This window comes from Amblyraja radiata, chromosome 3 (genome assembly GCF_010909765.2).
Source record: "Amblyraja radiata isolate CabotCenter1 chromosome 3, sAmbRad1.1.pri, whole genome shotgun sequence".
Lineage (NCBI taxonomy): Eukaryota > Metazoa > Chordata > Chondrichthyes > Rajiformes > Rajidae > Amblyraja > Amblyraja radiata.
The window spans coordinates 117,674,951-117,702,462 of record NC_045958.1 but is presented as its reverse complement, the minus strand read 5'-3'; the positions used below and the strand labels follow the sequence as shown (position 1 = coordinate 117,702,462).

General features: G+C 42.9%; 1 protein-coding gene across 1 annotated transcript in view; it reads right to left on the bottom strand.

Annotated features, from left to right (window-relative positions):
• znf366 (zinc finger protein 366) overlaps positions 1–27,512 on the bottom strand; it is a 61,037-nt gene that overhangs the window by 14,904 nt on the left and 18,621 nt on the right. Inside the window, exons 2-3 of the mRNA XM_033018692.1 lie at positions 20,388–21,681; positions 6,943–7,134 (exon numbers count right to left, since the gene is read on the bottom strand). Of these exons, the coding sequence (XP_032874583.1) occupies positions 6,943–7,134; positions 20,388–21,659 (1,464 nt within the window). The 5' untranslated portion in view covers positions 21,660–21,681. The remainder of the gene's footprint in view (positions 1–6,942; positions 7,135–20,387; positions 21,682–27,512) is intronic.

Below are 27,512 nucleotides of genomic sequence, written 5' to 3'. Positions count from 1 at the left end.
AACAATGTTGCTGTCCACATTTTGAATTATTCTGGAGAGGTTTCTGAGTTCTCAGAGAGAGGGAACAAGCCTGTAATCTGTCCAAAAGGACCGTGAGAAAACAGGAAGTTTTAAGGAGTGCAAGAGAAAGCGAGATGAAATCTATTTGCAGAAAGTTCCCCGGGGACATGAAACTATTGTTAAGCAGGCAGTCAGTGCAGCGATATCCTTCCTTCTGCTGAAGAGGAGCCTCTTGCCAAAAGGCATCTATCTGGTCACTGTTTTAACCCTTCACTAACCAAGATCAGTCACAAATCTTAACCTCTGACAATAAGATAGAATTTTACATCATAATATCACTTCACAGGTTATATAAAATGAATTAGGCCATTCGGCCCATCAAGCCTATTCCGCCATTCAGTCGTGATAGATATCTGCCTCCTAATCCCATTTACCTGCCTTCTCCCCCTAACCCTTGACATCCGTTCCGATCTAGAATTAGTCTATCTCTGCCTTACAAATATCCACTGACAGCCTTCACAGCCCTCTGCGACAATGAGTTCCACAGATTAACTACAGTACCCTCTGACTAAAGCAGTTCCTTTGTATGTGCCAAACAATATCCTAACAGATCATAGTGTGTCTATTAGAGTTTTGCAGATTTTATTAACCTCTTACCATTTACAATATACATCAATGATTTGGATGAAGGGATTCAAAATAACATTAGCAAATTAGCAAAGCTGGGTGGCAGTGTGAACTGTGAGGAGAATGCTATGAGAATGCAGGGTGACTTGGACAGGTTGGGGGAGTGGGTAGATGTATAGCAGATGAAGTTTAATGTGGATAAATGTGAGGTTATCCACTTTGGTAGAAAAACAGGAAGGCAGATTACTATCTAAATGGCGTCAAGTTGGGAAAAGGGGAAGTACAACGGGATCTGGGGGTCCTTGTACATCAGTCTATGAAAGTAAGCATGCAGGTACAGAAGGCAGTGAAGAAAGCGAATGGCATGTTGGCCTTTATAACAAGAGGCATCGAATATAGGAGCAAAGAGGTCCTTCTGTAGTTGTACAGAGCCCTAGTGAGACCACACCTGGAGTATTGTGTGCAGTTTTGGTCTCCTATTTTGAGGAAGAACATTCTTGCTATTGAGGGAGTGCAGCATAGGTTTACAAGGTTAATTTCCGGGATGGCGGGACTGTCATATGCTGAGAGAATGGAGCAGCTGGGCTTGTACACTCTGGAGTTTAGAAGGATGGGAGGGTTTCTCATTGAAACATATAAGATTGTTATGGGCTTGGACACGCTAGAGGCAGGAAACATGTTCCCGATGTTGGAGGAGTCCAGAACCAGGGGCCACAGTTTAAGAATAAGGTGTAAGCCATTTAGAACGGAGACGAGGAAACACTTTTTCTCACAGAGAGTGGTGGGTCTGTGGAATTCTCTACCTCAGAGAGCGGTGGAGGCAGGTTCTCTGGATGCTTCAAGAGAGAGCTGGATAGGGCTCTTAAAAATAGCGGAGTCAGGGGATATGGGGAGAAGGCAGGAACGGGGTACTGATTGGAGATGATCAGCCATGATCACATTGAATGGTGGTGCTGGCTCGAAGGGCCAAATGGCCTACTCCTGCACCTATTGTCTATTGTCTATTGTCTATTTAGATTTTATTAAGTACACATTCATCACTAATTTTGTATAGCTTTTCCAACGTTCAATAATCTGGCAGCAATGAAAGATACACAGACTATGCGTTAATTTGCCCTATTAGTTTTTGGTCAGTAATTCCCAACATGATTCTGAAGATTTTTGAAAAAATATATAATTCATTTTAATTACAGTGCCAGTCACAGATTATCATAGCCTACATGTCAAGTCATTTTGAGATGGATTTATTACTCTGTAAGCAGTTTATGGCGCCGCTCTCTGCTCTTGCTCTCGACTGACGATTTTGGGGAAACATGAGGTCATGTTTCATTTCACAATGTGGGCAACATTTACATAGTTTCATAAGTTTTGTCAGTTTAGTTTTAGAACAAACTTAAGTGATCTGACCTGAATATGGAGTGGTATGGACTGGCCAGCTCTGGCGTTGAAGAACAGAGATACAATGGGCATTGACAAGATGACTCTTTCCACCTGAACTCCCACATTGGTCTGCTCTTGCTTTACTTAAATAACTAGTATCCTTATTGCTTTCGCACATTATTTGATTTTGGACTTTATTTGTTTACTTCCTACATACGCAAATGCAATTAAGGATTAAGCTTACAACCCATCAGATATGAATATTGATTTCTCTAATCAAGTAACCTTTGCATTCCCTCTCTCTCTGTCCCTCCCCCATCCTAGTCATCCTGCTAGTTTCACTGTTCGTATCACTGCGTTATCACCTCTTCCACAGCCAACAATGGACCATTGTGGGCTCTACCTCTCCTTGGTCATCGGTGCCAGCTCTGGTTTGTTCTGTACCCTTTCATACCTCTAGTTTCCCCTCCCCTGACTCATCTGAAGCAGGGTCTCGACCCGAAACGTCACCTATTCCTTTTCTCCAGAGATGCGACCTGACCCACTGAGTTACTCCAGCATTTTGTGTCCGTCTACGTATTAATGAGGTGGAGATTCACAGTTAATTCTTGTCTGGCTCTAGTTCATAAAATTTTCTGAAGATATGATCTATAAAAGATTTGTACAAAAGAGAAAACAATATATTATCTGCAGTAAGTTACAATCTTCCCAGCACACAGCAGGAACAGAGATTGCAACTGGCGGCAACTGTGGCGGGTGGCACGGTGGCGCAGCGGTAGAGTTGCTGTCTGACAGCACTTGTAGCGCTGGAGACCCGGATTTGATCCCGACTACGGGTGCTGTCTGTACGGAGTTTGTACGTTCTCCCCTTGACCTCGTGGGTTGCCTCTGAGACCTTCGGTTTCCTCCCACACGCTGAAGACGTACAAGTTTGTAGGTTAATTGTCCTGGTGTTTGTGCAAACTGTTCCTAGTGTGTGGGATAGTGTTAATATGCGGGGATCGCTGGTCGGTGCAGACTCGGTGGGCTGAAGGGCCTGTTTCCGCACTGTATCTAAACTAAGCAGGAGCAGAGATCGCAGAGCTTTGACCCTCCACCGAACTAATGATAGGTATCTCTGCTTTAAATGCTTCATGTCATCAGCGTGTCTGGGTCACAGATTATCTTTACAGAACTCCCCCGCTCAGAAAACAAATTTTCTTACAGAAAATGGAATTACAATCTGTTATGTGTTTATATACTAAATTGGATGTCACATCTTATTTGAAATACTGGGCTACCATAAGGTCGATGTTGACAGCAGCATTGTGAAATGTGTGACATATAAATTTAAGATATTTGAATTATATTAATTTTGAATCCACTTAAGCTTCAGTAGTGAGGATTACCATCCTGTTATATGTTAATTATTATATTATATATTATATTTGATAATATGTACAATATGTATTATAATATACATCATATAATATTATGTTAATTAAATGTCAATAATTATAATTATATTATTTACCATCCTGTATAATTTTAATATTGTTCTCTTAAAGTTTACATGGAGCTTAAAATCATACAAGAAGGACAAACTCATGTAATAAGCCTGCTATTTTACATCTTGCGAATAAAATTCTATCCAACTGCTAGAAATCAACTTCTCTGTATTGCATGGTGGCATAGTGGTTGTGAACAAGGCTAATGGCATGTAACCCAAATAAGACAGGTTCAAATCTCACTTGGTATAAATGATGGAGCGGGTGGTGGGGTTGTTTTTGCATTGAATGAAAATTATAGGGCGGCACAGTGGTGCAGCTGGTAGAGGTATCTTATCTCAGCACCCGAGACTTGATCCCGATCTCAGGTGCTGTCTGTGTGGAGTTCGCACGTTCTCCCTGTGACCACATGGGTTTCCTCAGGGTGCTCTGATATCCCCCCCATCCTAAAGACGTGCGGGTTTGCAGGTTATTTGGTCTCTGTCAGAAATTGCCCCCAGACTGCAGGGAGTGGATGCCAAAGTGGGAAAACATAGAGCTGGTTGCAAGGGGTGATCATTGCTCGGTGGGCCGATGGGCCTGCTTCCATATTATATCAAGTTAATTATAAATGCTCAAACCACCTTCATAAATTCATGGCACAGATTGATAAATTCTTGATTAGTACGGGTGACAGGGGTTATGTGGAGAAGGCAGGAGAATGGGGTTGAGAGGGAGAGATAGATCAACTATGATTGAATGGCAGCGTAGACTTGATGGGCTGAATGGCCTAATTCTGCTCCGATCACTTATGGCCTTATGAACCACCTGGATCCAGCAGCAGTGTTGCTCCAGAGCCTACGTGGGCTGGTTAGATCTTCCCTCTCATCCTGTTACTTTTTCCTTCCGTAACAACCGAGTGCCAACTGAATACCAGAGGCCAGCAATGGGCAACTCACCCACTTGGGTCCCTCTCCATTAAAAGTGGGAAGCAGCAGCCCCGGTATTAAAATTCCACTGTTCCAATCTCTGCAAGAATGGATGAGTATTCAAGTCACCTCACCACCCTGCTTTGTCCATCTTCCCCAAAACTGATATCAGGCCCTTTGCTCAGCAAAATGAACATTGCCCTTTAGTGTCCCATAATCCCCTAGCTGAAAATGTTCTATTCACTTGACACCTTCCTGCAATAAAGGGCTGAAATCAGAAGCTCTGTGTACTGAAGAATCAAAACTTGAGCATAGCAGTCCCTGATACAGATGGTTCTGCTATAACAAGCATTTCCATGACATGGATTAGATATAACACAAATGATCAATTCGGGAATAGCATTTGCATTATGTGGTTATAATTAGTTATAATGCAATTTCAATCAGAAACTAGAGAAACTCACTTTCGAAATTGACGGGAAGAAATAAGCTGTGGATACAAGAAACTGCAGATGCTGGTTTACAAAATAAAGCACAGAGTGCTGGAGTAACTCAGCGGGTCAGGCAGTATCTGTGGAGATCATGGATAGGTGATGTTTTGTGTCAGGACCCTTCTAGGAAAAAGCTGTCTTGGATTTAAACAGTACAGGGGGGAAAACAGTTTCCATGTAACTTCCCCACAGTATTTGGATACCAAGGCCTCTTAAAAACACAGCTGCTGCTTTCAACCAGCCGGTGGCCATTTAAATTGACGATGAATTGCTTCTGTTGATACTTGTGTGCAACAATGTCCTATTAACATGCAAACTTTGGTAGTTCTGGCTTGCGGTAATATAATACAACTTATTGCTGTTGAAAAAATCTTTAAAATTGAAAAACCTGCAGAAAGATACAACTTATTGCTGTTGAAAAGATCTTTAAATTTGAAAAACCTGCAGGAAAATAACTTTGTTATTATGAATCTGAGACTTCTTTGTCCCTGACCTCTTTTCTCCTATTTGACTTTATAACGCAATTCTGTATAATACAAAGTTTCTTAAGAATGCAATTATCACGTTGGGGCGATAGTTGACTGGACTACTCCACAGGGAGTCAACATAGACTCAGTGGACAAATGGCCTCTTGCCTTCATAATGTTATGATTCCATGAAAAGTAATTGGACTTTTATTTATCTCAATTGTTTTCCCATTTTTCTATTACAACACACTTTTACTGCTTCATTTTAAGCTCCTACTTATTAAAACAAATCAATGAATGGCATTTTGTTGACTATATAAATAATAACCCATATATTAAAATATCAATACTCGTCACCCTTTAGCCTGAGATATTATAATATCCAAATCTATGTCTTTTTTGTGCTGTTGGACTTAGGCAACATTTTGGAAAATAAATTGCTGGCTATCAAAATTAATGACGTGACTTATGTGCAATTTTACTTTACTTTAGAGATACAGTGTGGAAACAGGCCCTTCGGTCTACCGAGTCTGCACTGACCAGAGTTCACCCAGTACACTCGCACTGTCCTACACACACTAGGGACAATTTACAATTTTACCAAAGCCAATTAACCTATAACCCTGTACGTCTATGGAGTGTGGGAGGAAACCGTGCATCTGGAGAAACTCCACACGGTCACAGGAAGAATGTACAAACTCCTTACAGACAGCACTCGTAGCCAGGATCGAAGCCAGGTCTCTGGTGGTGTAAGGCAGCAACTCCTCTGCTTGCAGTCAGGACTTTCATATGAAGAAAGACTGGATAGACTCGGCTTGTACTCGTTACAATTTAGAAGATTGAGGGGGGATCTTATAGAAACGTACAAAATTCTTAAGGGGTTGGACAGGCTAGATGCAAGAAGATTGTTTCCGATGTTGGGGAAGTCCAGAACAAGGGGTCACAGTTTAAGGATAAGGGGGAAATCTTTTAGGACCGAGATGAGAAAAACATTTTTCACACAGAAAGTGGTGAATCTCTGGAATTCTCTGCCACAGAAGGTAGTTGAGGCCAGTTCATTGGCTATATTTAAGAGGGAGTTAGATGTGGCCCTTGTGGCTAAAGGGATCAGGGGGTATGGAGAGAAGGCAGGTACAGGATACTGAGTTGGATGATCAGCGATGATCATATTGAATGGCGGTGCAGGCTCGAAGGGCTGAATGGCCTACTCCTGCACCTAATTTCTATGTTTCTATGTTTCTATGCACCACTCTGCTGCCCTGTTGAATGCTAATCAGTTTATCAGTTTCACTTTGCCTCACTTGGATAGTTACAACCAAAGCATCATGAAGAGGAAACAATTTATTTGCTTAGCTGCACAATTAATCAATACAAACAGGAAATGCTGGAAACACTCAACTGGTCAGGCAGCATCTGTGGAAGGAGAAACAGAGCTAACAGAGGGGGCTCAGCCCTAAAACAATAACGCTGTTTCCCTTTCCACACATGTTACCCGGCATGCTCGGCACTGCCAGCATTTTCCGTTTTTATTTCAGACTTTCGGCATCTGTGCTTTAAAAAAAATTCATGCATCTTTCCAAACCTTGCATTTGAAGGGTTTGATGTCAGAGTGGACGATCATATGTGCCTTCAAAGTTTGTTTCTGCACAAAGCTCTTGAAGCAAAGATGACACTGATAGGCTCGGATGTTGGTGTGAATAAGGACATGCCTCTTCATGTTTGCCAGCAAAGTAAACTCGCGTCCACAGATCCCACATTTATGCTCCTTCACGCCCTGAAACAAGAGACAAAAAGAGGAAACATTTTACTGTGGGAATTCCCCTGTCAAATATCATTTTGTGCTTTCAATTATGTCGACACGGTGTAAATTTCCAACTTCTTTCGCTCTCAGCTTGAAATCTTAGCCACAAAGAAATGAGAACTAGATGAGACAAATGCTTCTGTTTTCTCTTCTTTTTTTGATTTCCCTTTTCAAAATGCACTGACTTGTACTTCAGTGCTCTTCCAAGGGCACCTACTGTATTTCGTCCATATAGTTATACTGCATGCCTGAGCCTAGAAGCCCTGATATTCTGTTGAGTCCCAGGATATTATCCCTACTGTAACCACCTGGATAGTGGGGAGATTCCTTCTCTCCATAGATGCTGCCTCACCCGCTAAATTTCTCCAGCATTTTATGTGTACCACTCCACCTGCGTGTTTGCTTTCAGTGACTAGACTCTCAGACCTTTTCCAAAATTTATCATCAATTAAATAATAGGTAGACAAAAAAGCTGGAGGCAGCATCTATGGAGAGAAGGAGATAAGCGACGTTTCGGGTGGAGATGTTAGGGTGGGGTGGGGGCGGGAAAAAGAAAGGAAGAGGCGGAGACAGTGGGCTGAGGGAGAGCTGGGAGGGGGAGAAAAAAGCAGCGACTACCTGAAATTGGAGGTCAATGTTCATACCGCTGGGGTGTAAACTACCCAAGCGAAATATGAGGTGCTGCTCCTCCAATTTACGGTGGTCCTCACTCTGGCCATGGAGGAGGCCCAGGACTGAAAGGTCGGATTCAGAATGGGAGGGGGAGTTGAAGTGCTGAGCCACCGGGAGATCAGGTAGGTTATTGCGAACCGAGTGCATGGTGTTGGGCAAAGCGATCGCCAAGCCTCCGCTTGGTCTCACCGATATAGAGCAGCTGACATCTAGAGCAGCGGATGCAATAGATGAGGTGGGTGGAGATGCAGGTGAACCTCTGCCGCACCTGGAAAGACTGCTTGGGTCCTTGAATGGAGTCAAGGGGGGAGGTAAAGCGACAAGTGTAGCATTTCCTGCAGTTGCAAGGGAGAGTGCCCGGAGAGGGGGTGGTTTGGGTGGGAAGGGACAAATTGACCAGGGAGTTACGGAAGGAGCAGTCTCTGCGGATAGCAAACGGAGGAGATGGGAAGATGTGGTCAGTGGTGGGATCCCGTTGGAGGTGGCGAAAATGTCGGAGGATTATTTGTTGTATGTGACGGCTGATAGGGTGGAAGGTGAGGACAAGGGGGACTCTGCCCTTGTTACGAGTGGGGGGATGGAGAGTGAGAGCAGAGTTACGGGCTATAGAAGAGACCCTGGTGAGAGCCTCATCTATAGTAGAAGAGTGTTCTGTGCTCTTTATTATTTGTATGGCTGTATGGCGACCACACATTTCACCAATTGGTACATGTGACAAATAAATGTATCTTGTATTTTGAACCCCCGTTCCCTGGAGAATGAGGACATCTCCGATGCCCTGGTTTGGAAAACCTCATCCTGGGAGCAGATGCGGCGTAGACGGAGGAATTGTGAGTAGGGGATGGAGTCCTTACAGGAAGCAGGGTGGGAAGAAGTGTAATCCAAAATAATCTTCTCCCGTTCTGTTTTTTCACTAAATTGGATGACTTTACATTTATCCACATTATATTGCACCTGCCACCCATTTGCCACTCACTGATCTTGGCTGAATTCCCTTTGAATCTTTTTTGAATTCTCCTCCCATTTCACAGTCCGACCCAGTTTCATGTTTGGTAAACTTAGAAATATTACATTCAGTTCCCTCATCCCAATCAGTATGTTTCCTGTATATCCTGTTTCCTTTCTCGTTTAGGACCACCTGCTGCACTCACGTATGGTTTGATTGTCCACGCGTGTGGTATGTTCTGCCAGGACTGTACACAAAACATTGATTTTTACTGTATCTTGCTACACATGACAATGAATAATTAATAAAAATGCCAGCTGCCGGAGGAGGTAGTTGAGGCAGGGACTATCGCAACGTTTAAGAAACACTTACACAGGTACATGGATAAGGACAGGTTTAAATGGATATGGGCCAAACGCAGGCAGGTGCGACTAGTGTAGATGAGACATGTTGGTCAGTGTGGGCAAGTTGGGCCGAATGCCTGTTTCCACTCTGTGACTCTACGACCAATACCAATGAGTAGCTGGAGTCTGATAATACTCTGTCAGACACTACCAGGCACCCTGAACGAGACACTTTCATTCTGAAGAAGGGTTTTGGCCTGAAACGTTGCCTATTTCCTTCGCTCCATAGATGCTGCTGCACCCGTGGAATTTCTCCAGCACTTCAAGTCAAGTTCAAGTTCAAGTTCAAGTGAGTTTATTGTCATGTGTCCCTGATAGGACAATGAAATTCTTGCTTTGCTTCAGCACACAGAACATAAGATCTTCGGTTTCCTCCCACACTCCAAAGATGTACAGGTATGTAGGTTAATTGGCTTGGTGTGTGTGCGTATTGTCCCTAGTGTGTGTAGGATAGTGTTAATGTGCCGGGATCACTGTTCGGTGTGGACTCGGTGGGCCAAAGGGCCTGGTTCCATGCTGTATCTCCAAACTAAACTAAACTAAAATGGTGGGATTACACTCACCATCCTCCAATATCCAGGAAGTGTCCAATAAGTTAGAAATTTATGAATATAACAATCAATGCTTCCATTAATTCCATGACTAGGCGCGGTAAGGTGGCACAGCCATAGAGTTGCTGCCTTACAGCGCCAGAGACCCTGGTTCGATTCCGACTACGGGTGCTGTCTGTACGGAGTTTGTACATTCTGCCTGTGACTGCGTGGATTTTCTCCGGGTGCTCCTTTTCCTCCCACACTCCAAATATGTACAGGTTTGTAGGTTAATTGGCTTCAGTAAAAATTGTAAATTGTAAATTGTAAGGATAGTACTAGTGTGCGGGATGATTGCTGTTTAGCACGGACTTGGTTGGCCAAGGGCCCTGTTTCTGCTACGTATCGCTAAAGTCTAACGTCTAAAGTCTACCTTATTTAGTTCACCATGAGGTATGTAGATTAATTTCTTCAGAACTATATTTTTTACAGGTAATATTTTCATGATGTGGGTCTTTCTGCCTCCCTTTGAATAGAACTGAGGAGGAGGTTCCTTAATGAGTGGGTGGTGAATCTGTGGAATGGATTGCCACAGACAGCTGTCGATGCCAATTCTTTGGGTATTGTTAAAGCGGAGATTGATAGGTTCTTGATTAGGAAGGGTGTCAAAGGTTACGGGGAGAAGGCAGGAGAATGGGATTGAAAGGGGAAAATAGATCAGCCATGATTGAATGGTGGGGTAGACTTGATGTGCTGAATGGCCTAATTCGACTCCATGTCTTACGGTCTTTGCAACTGGACCCTTGACTTTGTCATCGGCAGACCTCAGTCAGTGTAGATTTATCGCAATGTGTCCTCCTCACTCACTATCAACACAGGTATGGGGTGGGGGATTCCAACCTTCACGTGGTCCGCCGTGTTTCGACGAATGCAATCAACCTGGCGTGCACAATCAAATAAGATCATAGAACACATAGGCTGTGTACGCCATACACAAGAAGAAGAACACAGATACATCTCAGGGCTTCCTGTTTGTCCCCCTGCTCAACTCTCTTTACACCCATCACTGCGCCAATAAGCACAGCTCTAATGGCGACGACACCACTGTTGTTGGCTGAATCTTGGGTGGTGATGAGTCAGCATTCAGGAGGGAGATAGAACATCTGGATGAGTGCAGCTTCAACAACAACCACTCACTCTACATCAACGAAACGTTGACTTCAGAAGGGGGAAACCAGGATATAGCACGGTAAGTTTCACTGGTGCTTTGGTGATGGAGAGAGATAGCACCTTCAAATTTTGAGGCATAAGTACCTCGTATGACCTGGCCTGGGACCTGCAAATAGATGTAATAACCAGAAAAGGCTCTACGCCACCTTTACTTAGAAGTTTAAAGAGATTCGGCATGCCACCGAATATTCTAATAAACTTTGATAGATACACTGTAGAAATATCCTAAATTGTCGGATCATGACCTGGTACTGTAATTCCAACATGCAGGAACATAACAGTGGTGGACCCAGTCTGTCCCATCCCTGCTTCTTGTCTCTCAAATCATGCAGTCAAAGAGAGTCATAGAGTGAAACAGTGTAGAAACAGACCCTTCGACCCAACTTGCCCACACCGACCAACATGTCCCAGCTTCACTAGTCCCACCTGCCTGTGCTTGTGCCATAACTGTCTACACCTCTCCTATCTGTGTACCTGTTCCAATGTCATGTTCTTAAATGTTATGACAGTACCTGCTGTTAGATTTTATAGATTTCAATAAGATCCCATCTCACTTTTCTAAGCTCCTGTGAATATAAGCCACTCCTCCTGAATTTCCCATCAATGGAACATCTCGAGAATCAATCTGGTGAATCCATGTTGCATTGCCACCTAGGCAATCTTATCCTTCCTTAAATATGGAGATAAAACTCCACTCAGTACTCCAGATATGGCTTTGCTGAAGTCCTACACAGTTCCAACTAAATGTCCTTAAACTGCACTAAACGCCATTGCAATAAAGATCAACACGTCCTTTTCCTTCCCAAATGTTTGCTGACCCATCAACTCATGAACCAGTACACTACTAGAGTAGTGTAGAGTAGCAGTTATTTCACCGAAGCTAATGTTTAAACAAATTAATTCCGAATGGCCTACTCCTGCACCTATTTTCTATGTTTCTATCAGTCTTTTAATTTAGAGGTACTGCATGGTTATAGGCCTTTCAGCCCACCGAGTCTACACAGGCCATTAATCATCCATTCACACTAGTGTTATGTTATTCTACTTTCTAATCCACTCCGTACATTTTAGGGGCAATTTTACAGAGATCATTTAACCTACAAACCACACGTCTTTGGGATGTGGGAGCAAGCTGTAGTCCCCGGAGAAAATCTACGCGGTAACAGGGAGAACATGCAAACTCCACCCAGACAGCACCTGAGATCAGGATCGAACCTGATTATCTGATGATGTGAGGCCGGAGCTCTACCAGCTTTGCCACCATACCACCCTCAATAGATGGGATCATATATTGGCCAACTTGACATGAATGAGAAAAGGTTGAAGGTGTTTCAACGATGAGAGTGTTTCACCTCACCCACAAAGCTGCTTCGGAGTCAGAAATTGAGCCTTTCTGTACAGTGTACCTAATATATGACCTGCTCTAGTTACCAAGGCAATTAGACAGATGGTTCAATTGAAGTTCTAGCTAATGACAATTGATGATGGTAGGATCTTTTATAGCCGCAAGCAGATGGCTCAGTGCTCTTGTTTTAAACAAGCTTTCTCTAGCATTTGGCTGTAAATATTTCTTGCCACTTAAGAACATGACAACATGCAATGCTGTTACTGCTAAATGTTTAGGAGAAGAGATAAAGGCAATAGGTTAGAAGTTATTTTTCAAAATATTTTATTTTTGACACAATCCCACCAATTACCTCTTCTCCCCTCTTCCATCAGGCAAGAGGTACAGAAGTTTGAAAACGCACACGTCCAGATTCAGGGACAGTTTCTTCCCAGCTGTTATCAGGCAATTAGATAGTCCTCTCATCAACAAGAGTGCGGTCCTGATCTCCCATCTACCTCATTGAAGACCTTTGAACTATCTTTAATCAGATTTCAATATACACAAAATGTTGTACGTTTATCTGTGTACTGTGGATTGTATTCATGTATAATATTTTTTATGACTGGATAGAAAGGAAATAAAAGTTTTCAGTGTAAACCTTGGTACACATGACAATAATAAACTAAACTAAACTAAACAATCCCATTGGATTAGAAAAGCCATTGGCAACTCTATGACAAACTCAGCGGGTCAGGCTGCATCTCTCGAGAACATGGATAGGTGACATTTCAGGTCGGGACCCTTCGTCAGACTGTTATCTTCCCATTTCTGAGGAAAGATGTGCTGGCTCTGGAGAGGGTCCAGAGGAGGTTTACAAGAATGATTCCAGGATTGAGTGGGTTAGCATATAACCATATAACAATTACAGCACGGAAACAGGCTATCTCGGCCCTTCTAGTCGTGCCGAACACTTACTCTCCCCTAGTCCCATCTACCTGCAAGCAGACCATAACCCTCCATTCCTTTCCCGTCCATATACCTATCCAATTTATTTTTAAATGATAAAATCGAACCTGCCTCCACCACTACCACTGGAATCTCATTCCACACAGCTACCACTCTCTGAATAAAGAAGTTCCCCCTCATGTTACCCCTAAACTTCAGTCCCTTAATTCTCAAATCATGTCCTCTTGTTTGAATCTTCCCTACTCTCAATGGAAAAAGCTTATCCACGTCAACTCTGTCTATCCCTCTCATAATTTTAAAGACCTCTATCAAGTCCCCCCTTAACCTTCTGCGCTCGAAAGAATAAAGACCTAACTTGTTCAACGTTTCTCTGTAACTTAGGTGCTGAAACCCAGGCAACATTCTAGTAAATATCTTCTGTACTCTCTCTATTTTGTTGACATCTTTCCTATAATTTGGCGACCAAAACTGTACTCCATACTCCAGAATTGGCCTCACCAATGCCTTGTACAATTTTAACATTACATCACAACTTCTATACTCAATGCTCTGATTTATAAAGGCCAGCACACCAAAAGCTTTCTTTACCACCCTATCTACACGAGATTCCACCTTCAGGGAACTATGCACAGTTATTCCTAGATCCCTCTGTTCAACTGCATTCCTCAATTCGCTACCATTTACCATGTAATATGATGAGCGTTTGACTGCACTGGGCCACTAGTTGCTGGAGTTTAAGAGGGGGGACCTCATTGAATCTTACAGAATAATGAAAGGCATCAATAGAGTGGATGTGGAAAGGATGTTTCCACTGGTGGGAGAGGTCATAGCCTCAGAATTAAAGGGCGCTCTTTTAGAAAGGAGGTGAGGAGGAACTTCTTTTGTCAGAGGGTAGTTAATCTGTGGAACTCATTGCCACAGAGGGCTGTGGAGGCCAAGTCAGTGAATATTTTTAAGGCAGAGAAATTCTTGATTAGAACGAGTGTCAAGGGTTTTGGGGAGAAGGCAGGAAAATGGGATTAGGGGGCAGAGATTAGCCATGATTGAATGGCGGAGTCGACTCGATGAGCCAAATGGCCTACGTTGAACAATCCCTGTTCCAGGCGTACACTCTCCCTATCCCTGAACTCTACCTCTGTTACATTGACGACTCCATTAGTGCTACCTCCTGCACCCATGCAGAACCCTTGGACTTCATCAACTTCACCATCAATTTCCATCCTGCACTCAAATTTACTTGGACCATCTCCGACACCTTTCTTGGTCTCCCAGTTGCGAAACACTTTTAATTCTCCTTCCCATTCCCACACTGACCTTTCTGTCCTAGGTCTCCTCCATTGTCAGAGGCTAAATGCAAATTGGAGGAACAGCATCTCATATTTTGCTTGGGTAGCTTACAGCCCAGTGGTAAGACTATTGATTTCTCTAACTTCAAGTAACCCCGGCATTCCTTCTCTTTCACTATCCCTCCCCCACCCTAGTCACATCAGCTTCTCATTTTCACCCAACAAACAGCTGACAATGGCCTGTTTCCTTTAACATCTTTGCTTATCTTTCATTCATTTTTCTTTATCTCTCCACATCATCTTCTATCTCTCTCATTTCCCTTTCTTTTTTTTTTTTTTTTTTTAAATTTTTTTTATAGGGACAGTGCATATTAATGAACATTTGCATGTAAATATGCGAGATTGTAGCCAATCAGTAGCTAATTTCCGTCTCTAGTCCCAGGCAAAGGTAGGTGAAGTGTCTTGCCCAAGGACACAACGACAGTACACACTCCAAGCAGGATTCGAACCGGCCACCTTCAGGTTGCCAGCCGAACACTTAGCCCATTGTGCCATCTGTCGTCCTGTGAACTTTCCCGTTTCCCGTGACTTTCAGTCTGAAGAAGGGTCTCGACCCGAAATGTCACCCAATCCTTCTCTCCAGAGTTGCTGCCTGTCCCGCTGAGTTACTCCAGCTTTTTGTGTCTATCTTTGGCCTAATTCTACTCCTATAACTTGTGAACTTGGAAACTTGTGATCTGTCTCACTCCTTATGATTCAGAAATTACAGATGCTGTAAATTGTAAATTAAAACAGAAAATGGATGCAGTACTCAGCATATCAAGTAGAGCATCTGTGGATTGAAAACCCAAGGTCAGACAGCCAAATAGTCACACAGCCAAAGAGGCCCTTCGGTGCAGCCCGTCCACGCCAACCAACATGTCTATCCTAGCGAGGTCCATTTGGCTGTATTTGATCCATATCCCTAAAGTTTAGTTTAGTTCAGTTTAGTTTAGAGATACAGCGCGGAAACAGGCCCTTCGGCCCACCGATTCCTCGCCGACCAGTGATCCCAGCACATTAACACTATCCCACATCCCCTAGGGACAATTTTTACATTTACCAAGCCAATTAACCTACAAACGTGTACGTCTTTGGAGTGTGGGAGGAAACCGAAGATCTCGGAGAAAACCCACGTAAGCAAAAAAGTCTCGTACAAACTCCGTACAGGCGCCACCCGTAGTCGGGATCGAACCCAGGTCTCCGACGCTGCATTTACAGCAAGACAGCAACTAGGATTCCTCCACCTGAAGGATAGTTGCCCCAAATGGTCATCTCTGATGTCATAGGGCCTATCAGCTGTGAGAAGCACATGGTATCCGTTCAATTATAGCCATCACTTACTGGAAACACTGCTTAGGAAAGATGGTGCCTCTCACACAACTTTGTTTCAAGCATATGTGTTTCAGCAACCTTTGGACAGAATTTCAGTGTGCCTAAAAGGACACAACATGCTAGAGTAACTCAGCATGTCAAGCAGCAGATCTGGAGAACATGGATAGGTGATGTTTTAGGTTGAGACCCTTCTTAAGACCTTCAGTCTGCCTACTATTTAAAACAAGAATAGTTATAATTGCAACTTAATTGAATTATTTTATTCAGAATCACACCAGAATTGCACAAAATGATGGGGAAACGAGCCTCCTAATAACCTATAATGAACAGTAAAATGCAAAACAACTTTAAGACATCTGAACACCAGCTGCTTTCCTCTTCCTGCTGCGTACGTATCAGGAGAGCCGCGTTCTTTCTATCTATCAAGCTCGCAGCCGTGCCTATATCCTGTCCTCTTTCAGTCAACTTCCTCAACTTTTCTTTTGTCCGCTGCTGGTAGCTCTGAACCTCTGGAGGGAAAGCTGTAACCAATCTCGATGGGTTAATGACATGAGGCGGAGGTCCCTTCCTGTTGTGTTCAAGTATGTTTAGCTGTGAGTTGAACGAAAAACAATCCTTCGCAATGTCTTTAAAATGCACTGCTCTGCCTTCTGAACTGGGGAGGAAATAATTAACGGGGCAGATTATCAGCCAGGGTAGGCTGCCTGAAGAAGACCAATTAATAGAAACATAGAAACATAGAAAATAGGTGCAGGAGTAGGCCATTCGGCCCTTCGAGCCTGCACCACCATTCAATATGATCATGGCTGATCATCCAACTCAGTATCCTGTACCTGTCTTTTCTCCATACCCCCTCAAACCAAATAATTGCTTATAAGATGGTTACAATGAAAGATATTGAAATGATTTGTATCCATGGCTCTCTACATGTAAGAGAATCAAGATTTGGATGCCTCTTTAGTCAGAGGGTGGTGAATCTGTGGAATTCTTTGCCACAGAAGGCTGTGGAGGCAAAGTCAGTGGATATATATTTAAGGCAGAGATAGATGGATTCTCGATTAGTACAGATGTCAGAGGTATGGGGAGAAGGCAGGAGAATGAGGTTAGGAGGGAGAGATAGATCAACCATGATTGAATGACGGAGAAGACTTGATGGGCCGAATGGCCTAATTCTACTCCTATCACATAATCTTATAACGATTAAATGGGACAAAGATTTTAGAATCGAGTTTTTTTGAGGCAGTGTCAAAGAGCTAACTGGCGTGGAAACAGGCCCTTCAGCCCAATAGGTTAATGTTGCCAAGTTGTTTAACGGGCTAGATCCATTTTCCTGCTTCTGGCCCATAATTCGTCAATATTAAATCCAGGTTCAGGAACATCTTCTTCGGTTCAGTTTAGTTTATTGTCATTTGTACCGAGGCACAGTGAAAAGTTTTTGTTGCAGGCATTACATATAAAATACTTAAAGGATTGGACAGGCTAGATGCAGGAAAAATGTTCCCGATGTTGGGGGAGCCGAGAACCAGGGGTAACAGTTTAAGAATAAGGGGTAGGTCATTTAGGACTGAGATGAGGAAAAACTGTTTTCACCGAGAGAGTTGTGAATCTGTGGAATTCTCTGCCACAGAAGGCACTGGTGGCCAATTCACTGGATGTTTTCAAGAGAGAGTTAGATATAGCTCTTAGGGCTGACGGAATCAAGAGATATAGGGAGAAAGCAGGAACGGGGTACTGATTTTAGATGATCAGCCATGATCAAGTCAAGTCAAAATTCAAGGGTGTTTTATTGTCATATGTCCCGGATGGGACAATTAAATTCTTACTGCACAACAGAATATGTGAATATGTAAACATCGTATATAACGGGGAAAAAACCCGAAAAAGTTCAATAAATAACAAATATAGTGCAAATAACAAATAATAATATAGTCTTTTGCAGTTCAGAGCTCATAGCTTATAGCCTGATGGCTGTGGGGAATAGGCTGTTTATGAACCTGGACGTTACAGTCTTCAGGCTCCTGTACCTTCTTCCTTATGGCAATGGTGAGATGAGTGTGTGGCCAGGATGGTGTGGGCCCTTGATGATTTTGGCTGACTTTTTGAGGCATCACATTGAATGGTGATCCTGGCTCGAAGGGCCGAATGGCCTAATCCTGCACCTATTTTTCTATTTTTCTAATACATGATTACAATTGAGCCATTTACAGTGTATAGATATACGATAAGGGAATAACGTTTAGTGCAAGGTAAAGCCAGCAAAGTCCGATCAAGGATAGTCCAAGGGTCACCAAAGAGGTAGGAAATAGTTCAGCACTGCTCTCTGGTTATGGTAGGATGATTCAGTTGCCTAATAACAGCTGGAAAGAAACTGTCCCTGCAGCCTACAGCCATCAGGCTAGTAAACACTACAACCTCCAAATAAGCTCTGAACTACATAGAATTGGGGACATTAGTTTTGTCTTTTGCATTACAATGTCTGTTTGTTTATATATATACACATACACACACACACACACACACGCACACGCACACACACACACACACACACACATGTACACACACACACACACACACACACACACACACACACACACACACACACACACACACACACACACACACACACACACACACACATACACACACACACACACACACACACACACACACACACACACGCACACACACACACACACACACACACATGTACACACACACAACATTTTCTATCATTTATTATATTGTTTACAGAGTACTATGTTTACATATTCTGTTGTGCTGCTGCAAGTAAGAATTGCATTGTTCTGTCTGGGACATATGACAATAAAACACTCTTGATTTTCCAACATCTGCAGGTTTTTTATTCAATTCCATCTCTATGTCTGATTTATTCCACAAACTTAAAAATGAGTTATTTTCTCTCTTTCTTACTGAACCCAAAACAGTATCTCTATTTTTCCAGAGATACTGCTTGATCTTCTGAGTGTTTCCAACGTTATCTGTTTTTATTTCCAATTTCTAGCATCTGCAGATTTTTGATTTTTTTTCGTGCTAAGACTGACCGAACAAGAATAATATTTAGATGAAGTTGGATCCAAGGGTTGGTCTGAGTTTACTTGTTTTATGCTGTTGTGTAATCCCTTTATTGTCTCAAAACTTCCATTTGAAAAGCTATTCAAATTTTGACTGATGTTTTTTGAACATTCACACCTGGTACATATTTGGCTTCAAGAACATCAGATAATGAGTCCCTAGTCTACAGAACCTTGACCCTAATCTGTGGGGGTAACAGCAGTAGAATTAACACCCTAACATCTGGACTAGATTTTAGATTTTAGAGATACAGCGTGGAAACAGGTCCTTCGGCCCACCGAGTCCGCACAGTCCTGCAATCACTCCGTACACTAGTACTATCCTACACACTCGCAATAATTTACAATTTTTACAGAAGCCGATTATCCTACAAACCTTTACGTCTTTGGAGTGTGGGAGGAAACCGGAGCACCCGGGAAAAACCCACTCGGTCACGGGGAGAACGTACAAACTCCGTACAGACAGCACCCATAGTCAGGATTGAACCCGGGTCTCTGGCGCTGTATGGCAGCGACTCCACCACTGCGCCACCATGCCGCCCATCACTTGATCTGAGCCTCCTATTAGGGAAAACATCCTCTCAGCAGTCACCATGTCAATCCCTCTCCAAATCCAAGATCAGATCTCATTCTTCAAAACCAATAAGTAGTGGGTCATTTGTGTCAATCTCTCCTCCTCTTCATCCTCACCTGGGGCGGAGGGGGAGCACTGAGAACGAAGGTGAACCCTGTGGCCGGGGGAGGTGCCGAGAACAGGAGGGATGTGGGTGTGGGCGGGGGGCTGCTGCCACATGCAGCGGCAGGCAGTACATAGGACTGTTCGGTCAACTTTTGTAACTTAGTCGATGCCAAAACATGGCAACACATCTACTGCCTAGGTGAGGTCTGCTGTATGATTTTACCGGGTTGTAAGCAAAACAAAGCATTTCACTGTACCTAAGTACATGTGACAACAAAGTATCAATGAATGCTGTGTATACAGATTAATTTAGTTTTAATTTTTCAATATAGTTTCCAACTCTTGATCATAGCTTCATGGGTCACAACACTCCATTTCCCTCCATTCCCTGCATAGTGTATCAATGTGCCAATCTATAAGATTTTTAATTACCACTGTCACATTTGCCTGCATCACCACCCCTGGCAGCTCGTGCCAAGCACCCACCACTCTTTGTGTAAACATTTTGCCCCACACATCTTTTTACATTTCCAGTTTCAGATTGTTCATCCAATCAAGCACAAATCCCACCATTTTCTCCCTCAATTCCTCTTAAATGATTGCTGCCTATTTCTTTAAATCTACATCTTGCAGTTTGTGCCTTTTCTGCTGAAGGTGAAAGTTCACTATCTCACCCGACCACCCCAGCCTCCCAATCTCAGTTTTGCAGGAAATGCCTACCTTGTGAGTCAGGGAATGCTGTTTGAGGTGATGAGATTGAATGAATTCCATGCCACATTCAGTGCAGATATATGGACGGATGTCTTTGTGCTTCATTGTGTGATTTTGCAGCTGACTCGGGTACTGAAATGTTTTGTCACATTCGTCACACCGGTAGAGTGTTGGGCCTCGGTGAGATGTGAGATGCCTCTTTAACTGCGCCAGGGTGGGGAAGTCAAGTCCGCATTCGACGCAAATGTTATCCCGGCCATTGGCATGCTTGGTCTCATGGGCTTTCAGCTCGCTCGGGTAAGCAAAGCCCCTGCCACAAATGCTGCAATTATACGGCTTCACGTCACTGTGCTGCATCATGTGCCGCTTGAGGTGGCTGGTCTGAGTGAAGGCTTTGTGGCAAATGTGACATTTGTGAGGCCTGGTGCCCTGATGGGTCAGCATGTGAGTGTGGAGGTGGCTCAACTGCTTGAAGGGCTTCCTGCACTGAGAACAAGCGTGCGGCTTGATGCCACTGTGTCCCAAAATATGCGTCACGAGGTTGTATTTGGACGTGTATGACTTCTCACATATGCGGCACTGCCAACGTTTCTGACTGCCGCCCACATCAACGTAATAGCTGTCATCGATCTGAATGTTGACGTCAACACGCTCAACTGCGGTCTGCTTGTCCTCCAGAGTGCTGGGGCCAGTATTAAGGTTTCTCAGAGGGGCATTTTGGTAAAAGGGATACCTCAGATGCAGACTTGATGGTGCCATGACAAAGGGGAGGATGAACTCTGGAGGGACATTGGCAAAGTACGGTCGAGACGGATGCATCATCAGAGGGCTGGGGGGCCACATCACGTTGTGTTTAATGGGCTCATGCCTCATGCACATTGTGTCATGGGGATCAAAACTTCTGAACAGCTGAAATCCTACATTGCTCAAATCTATCATTTGGTTCATGGGTGTCGGTGATGGCAATTCCACTTTGATATCTTCTTCGACATCTTTCGGCAATTCTTCTGACTGAACGGCATGGATGACTTTTGTGGGCGTGCTTTTCCTCTTCCGAGACCCTCCTTCGGAGATGGTTGAGAATCCTTCCAAGGTTCCACTAGTGACGTCGTGTCTAGAGAAGGGAATCGCTGATTCATCATATTGATAGGCTGTGAATTTGTTTGTTTTCATGGTCAGTGAAAGAGGCCGCATTGGGAAGTGTGGAAAAGTGTGTGTTCCTTTCATGTACCTGGAATTAAGAATGTCTTTATCATTTTCATCCATGTCCTTGTACTCCATTGAAGCTGACTCGACTTCTTTCCTTAAAATAAAGGAAATAACACAACAGTAAAAAAAATATCCTTCGCCAACAGGTAATACAGATGATAGAAATGTATAGCCCAGCAGCGGTAGAGTTGCTGCCTTACAGCGCCAGAGACCCGGGTTCGATCCTGACTATGGGTGCTGTCTTTATGGCGTTTGTACGTTCTCCCCATGACCTATGAGGGTTTCTCCGAAATCTTCGGTTTCCTCCGACACTCCAAAGATGTACTGGTTTGTAGATTTATTGGGTTGGTATAAATTGCCCCTCGTGTGTGTAGGGTAGTGTTAATGTGCAGGGATCGCTGGTCAGTGCAGACTTGGTGGGCCGGAGGGCCTGTTTCCGCGCTGTATCTCTAATTTAATTTAAACAAAACTAAATCTTTTTCTAAACGGTCCTTATATATATCCTCAAAAAAAAAAACATATTTCTGGTCCTTCCATATGGGAAACTGATGGTGACATTAATGAAGCTTGGGAAAAAATTAGTTTTAGAGGATGGCTTACTACCACTTTCTGAAAGGCATTCGGGGATGGGTAAGAATGCTGGCCTTGCTAGCCTTCAGGTTATGAAAAAGCAATAAATAAAATACAATTTAGAAATTATGCTCTCTGTAAGGTCCCAAAAAATTAATCTGGGATTGGATGCTATGAATAGTTTAGTTTAGTTCAGTTTAGAAATACAGCGTGGAAACAAGCTCATCGGCCCATCGATCCCCACACATTAACACAAGCCTACGCACACTAGGGACAATTTACACATACCAAGTAAACAAACCCAAGCCAATTAACCTACAAATATGTACGTCTTTGGAGTGTGGGAGGAAACCAAAGATCTCGGAGAAAGCCCATGCGGTCATGGGGAGAACGAACAAACTCAGTACAGACAACACCTTATAGTCTAGATCGAACCCAGGCCTCTGGCGCTGCAAGCACTGGAAGGCAGCAATTCTACCGCTGTGCCTCCGTGCCACCCTTAAATAAAGTGCTGTTTCAAATGGGATATTGATTGTAATTATACAAAGATAACTATTTAATGAGGAATGTCATATATCTTTCAAACAATTCTTAATCAGTCATGTACCTTTTCTGTTTGGCAATAAGTTAGTTTGAAATTGAGTGCGCTAGGATATAGCTTAAGTGAAAAATAATTAGCAAAACACTCATGGAAAATTTCAATGAACAACTATTGAGTAGTGTAATAGATTGTTCATTCGACAACAAACCTATTTTCAGCAAAAATACTTTTATTGAGGTTTTAAGCCGTCCGCCTTGAATAGCTCATTTAAAATCAGTGATTGACTGAGAAGTCATGTGTACCTTTCATTGGTTGGGTTGGTGATCACTAGTCATTTTCTGAGCAAGTCGAGTATTTCACAATGCTTACGATGTGTCTCTTGATATTTGTGTATTAAAGAAAATAAAGAGCCTTTCCTTACCGACACATTTGGTGAATCTCACAAATTCATCTAGGGAACTAGTCAAATTTCAAGATGGAATTAAATTTTGGTGAAACTGAATTGTAAAGTAGCATGTAGACACAAAATCCTCGAGTAACTCAGCGGGTGAGGCAGCATCTATGGAGAGAAGGAATGGGCGACGTTTCGGGTTGAGACCCTTCATCAGACATACTTATAAAGTAGCATAATGGATTGAGGTCAGCTTAAACAGAGGTGATTTTGGAGATAAAAGGACACAGTGTGTTGGAGTAATTCAGTGGATCAGGCAGCAACTCTTGAGGACGTGGATAGGTGACATTTCGGGTCGAGGCCCTTCTTCAGAAGAGGGGTCTTGACCCGGAACGTCACCAATCCATGCTCTCCAGAGATGCTGCCTGACCCACTGAGTTACTCCAGCAGGTTGTGCCATTTTGCGTAAAGGTCATAAGGTCATAAGTAGAGCCAGGATGTTTAGGCACTAAAAAACTCTGAAATAGGCAGGCAAAAAGGCATAGTAAAATTACAAAAACAGCACGAAAAAGGCATTTATTGACCAAAAAAGGCATGTATTTCCACCACCAAAATATGGTTAAAAATGATAATATAAAGGTATACTACATTAAATGACCAAAGTTGCCTGGTTGCACATAATTACTAGCATTTTTTTTTAATTATCTGGTATTAAACGATGCCGGCTGTCAGACAGAATATGCTTCATTTGTGAAAAACTTCTTTCTACCTCAGCTGAGGTCAGTGGTGCATACCTGAAACAAGCTACAGACTCCAGATTCGTGTAGATATCTTGTGCATTACAACTACCTTTGAGAACTTTAGCTATGCTTTGTATTTCTTCAAGATCTTTGTTAGCTAAAATCAATCTCTCACATTTTCCTTGCATGTCTTTACCTACATCGCCAGAAATTTTACAAATATCGTCAGTTACTTTGTTGAAAACCAGCAAGTTATTCACAAATGTTTCGCCACTTTTCTCAAGGGAAGTGATAGCTTGTGGGAAGTTTGCAAAATTGGAAACAATAAATACAAGATCGCGGTGGAGGGACTTTTTCTGCACGATTTCACTGATGATCCTGACTGCAGCAGATTCTTCTTCTTCAAAACAGTTGACGATTTATTTTATCTTTTGCAGCATAGTAGAGTACAGCAGAGAGCCATGTACCCCACCTAGTCAAAACCTGCTGAGGCGGTAGCGGAATTTCGGGTGCCATTTCCTTGAACAACTGCACACGTGACGGTGCTTTGAGGAAGATTTTCTTGACATTGGAAACAAGCTACGTATGTGCTTGGCAATTCTATGAAGTCCTTGAGCTAAGCATATCAAATGCAAGATTTTGGGGAATAAAACTTTAAGAGCACGAGCAGCTTTTTTCATGTACGGGGCTGTATCAGTCAGAAACAAAAGAACATTCTCGTGTTTTATACCTTCTGGCCAAAGTACAGCAAGTGAAGATGTAAACAACTGAGCAATAGTTGAGCTTTTTGATTTCTCCAATATTTCCAATGTCAACAAATACTCCTTTGATGGTTGTCCTGCCTCCAGTGTACCGATGACCACATTGGCAACTTATCTCCCCACAGCATCGGTTGTCTCGTTTATTGAGATCCATATTTTGTTGCATGCAACTTCATCTCTAATTTTCTAGACAACAATGTTGAAGTTGCTGTCAACATAATTTTTCCGTAATGATGACTCGCTTGGTCTATGTTCCTCTGTGTATTTCTCTAAAGATCTCTGAGAGATTTGTTTTCCAATTTCCACAGTGGAATTCCAGCATCAATGAATGCCTTGCACAGATCGCTCGAAAACTCCGATTTGCAACTGGAGCCAGCAGTAAATGTAGTGAGGAGACAAGCTTGGATATTTCGCTTGGTTAGTCTACACCCCAGTGGTATCAACATTGACTTCTCTAATTTTAGATAGCCCTTGTCTTCTCCCTCCTCCCCCTTCCCAGCTCTCCTTCTAGTCCTACTGTCTCCGCCTCTTCCTTACTTTTTCCCACCCCCCTCCCCACATCAGTCTGAAGAAGGGTCTCGACCCGAAACATCGCCTATTCCTTCTATCCATAGATGCTGCCTCATCCGTTGAGTTTCTCCAGCACTTTTTGTCTACCTTCGATTTTTCCAGCGTCTGCAGTTCTTTCTTAATAGATCTTGGAGAAGACTGAACCAGCGGGCAGCGGCACGAACGAATGAACGACCGACGGTGGCACCCTCGGTTTCACCCCGGTGGTGGAAATGTTCTTGTAATTTATACTATATTAACACGTTAATAATAACATTAATATTAATGTGTTAACATAGAAAACATCATTGCAATCATGGTACAACTAGAGAAAATAGCACAACCTTTTAGCAAAACAGCAAAAAAAGACAGATTTAGGCACATGATTGTGAAAATGGCATTATTTTGGTGAAATCATCAGAAAAAGACATGGAAAGGCACATGGCATTTATGGCAAAATCCTGGCTCTAGTCATAAGTGATAGGAGCAAATTTAGGCCTTTCGGCCATCATCTATTCTTCTGCCTTCTGCCCATAACCTCTGACACTTGTACTAATCAAGAATCTATCTATTTCTGCTTTAAAAATATCAATTGACTTGTCCTCCACAGCCTTTTGTGGCAAAGAATTCCACAGATTCACCACCCTCTGACTAAATAAATTCCTCCTCATCTCCTTCCTAAAGGAATGCCCTTTAATTCTGAGGCTATGACCTCTGGTCCGAGACTCTCCCACTAGTGGAAACATCCTCTCCACATCCACTCAAACCAAGCCTTTCACTATCCGGTACGTTTTAATGAGGTTCCCCCTCATTTTTCTAATCTCCGGCGAGTACAGGCTAGTAAATGCTCATCATAGGTTAATGCACTCATTCCTGGAATCATTCTTGTAAACCTCCTCTGGACCCTCTCCAGAGCCAGCACATCCTTCCTCAGATATGGTGCCCAAAATTGCTCACAATATGCCAAATGTGGCCTGACCAGCGCCCCATCCAGCTTAAAACATCCCTGTTTTATAAAATAAAGGAAAAATATTTTAAATTAAAATGTCCAGATTTCTACATTTGAATACTCCGATTTAAATTGACTAATAAAGCTACGGAAAGGCCTAATGAACCACCGTGGCCTAAAAATCCATCAGGCGAGAATGAAATACTCAGAGAAGGTGAAAGAGTTGCAGCGCACAGGCCTCGAACCTGGTGAGACACAGGATGAGCCCGGCCAGGATTCACCCCTGCAGAGTGGTTACTAAGATGGTTGATCCAAGAGCGGTTGCTGCTGGGACACAAGTCGGGGCCTGATCAACCCCGGCTGGGTCGCCTGGATGAGGGTGTCTGATGTTGTGAGACCCGAAACACCCAATGACCCCAGGTTACATCACTGAGGATGCATCCCAGTGCATCTAGAAGATGTATATTTTTCACAAATGATATAAGAAGAATTTCAACTAAAAATGAAAGCTCAAACTTGGAAAAAAAATTTCGTGTTTTTTATGACCTTAGGATGAACCAAAACACTTTAAAGTTGATGATATACTTTAAAGCTGATCAACTAACACGCTCTCCCTGGTAAACAACGGCTATTCTTCCTATGATCACTCAGGAAAGTCAACTTGCCATAACAGCTGCCAGTGTCATTCTAACGTTGCTCCACAGAGAGTTGTCCTGACACATGGCATCCTGGTGTGGTATGGCAACAGTTTTGCGGCTGACAAGGCTCTGCAGAGAATCATCAATACAGCCCAGAAGATCACCAACACACACCTGCCTGCCCTGGAAGAGATAATTAGCTCTCGTTGCCTGCGGAAGGCATCGCACATCCTAAAGGACCCATCTTATCCCGAATATCACTTGTTTGCCCTTCTGCCCTCAGGAAAGCGTTACACGCCCAACAAATCACACACCACAAGATTAACAAACAGTTTCTAGCCCAAGGCTATCACCATTCTGAACTCTGCACTGAACACTCAGCTCCCATAGCCAATATTTTGTACTGCCACAACACTAGACTGTCAAATATTGCACATTCTGACGACGATGTTTTTCTTGACGTTTTTGCTGTTTTCATTGTAGTTATTATTTATCTGTTAGGTTGGAGCTCTGCTCGGGCAGTGCGCCTGAAATTTTGTTGTATGTATTTACAATGACAATATAATAACCATATAACCATATAACAATTACAGCACGGAAACAGGCAATCTCGGCCCTTCTAGTCCGTGCTAACACTTACTCTCACCTAGTCCCATCTACCTGCACTCAGACATTATACAATAAAGTTTATTATTATTATTATTATTATTATTATTATTATTATTATTATTATTATTATTATTATTATTATTATTATTATTATTATTATTATTATTATTATTTCTA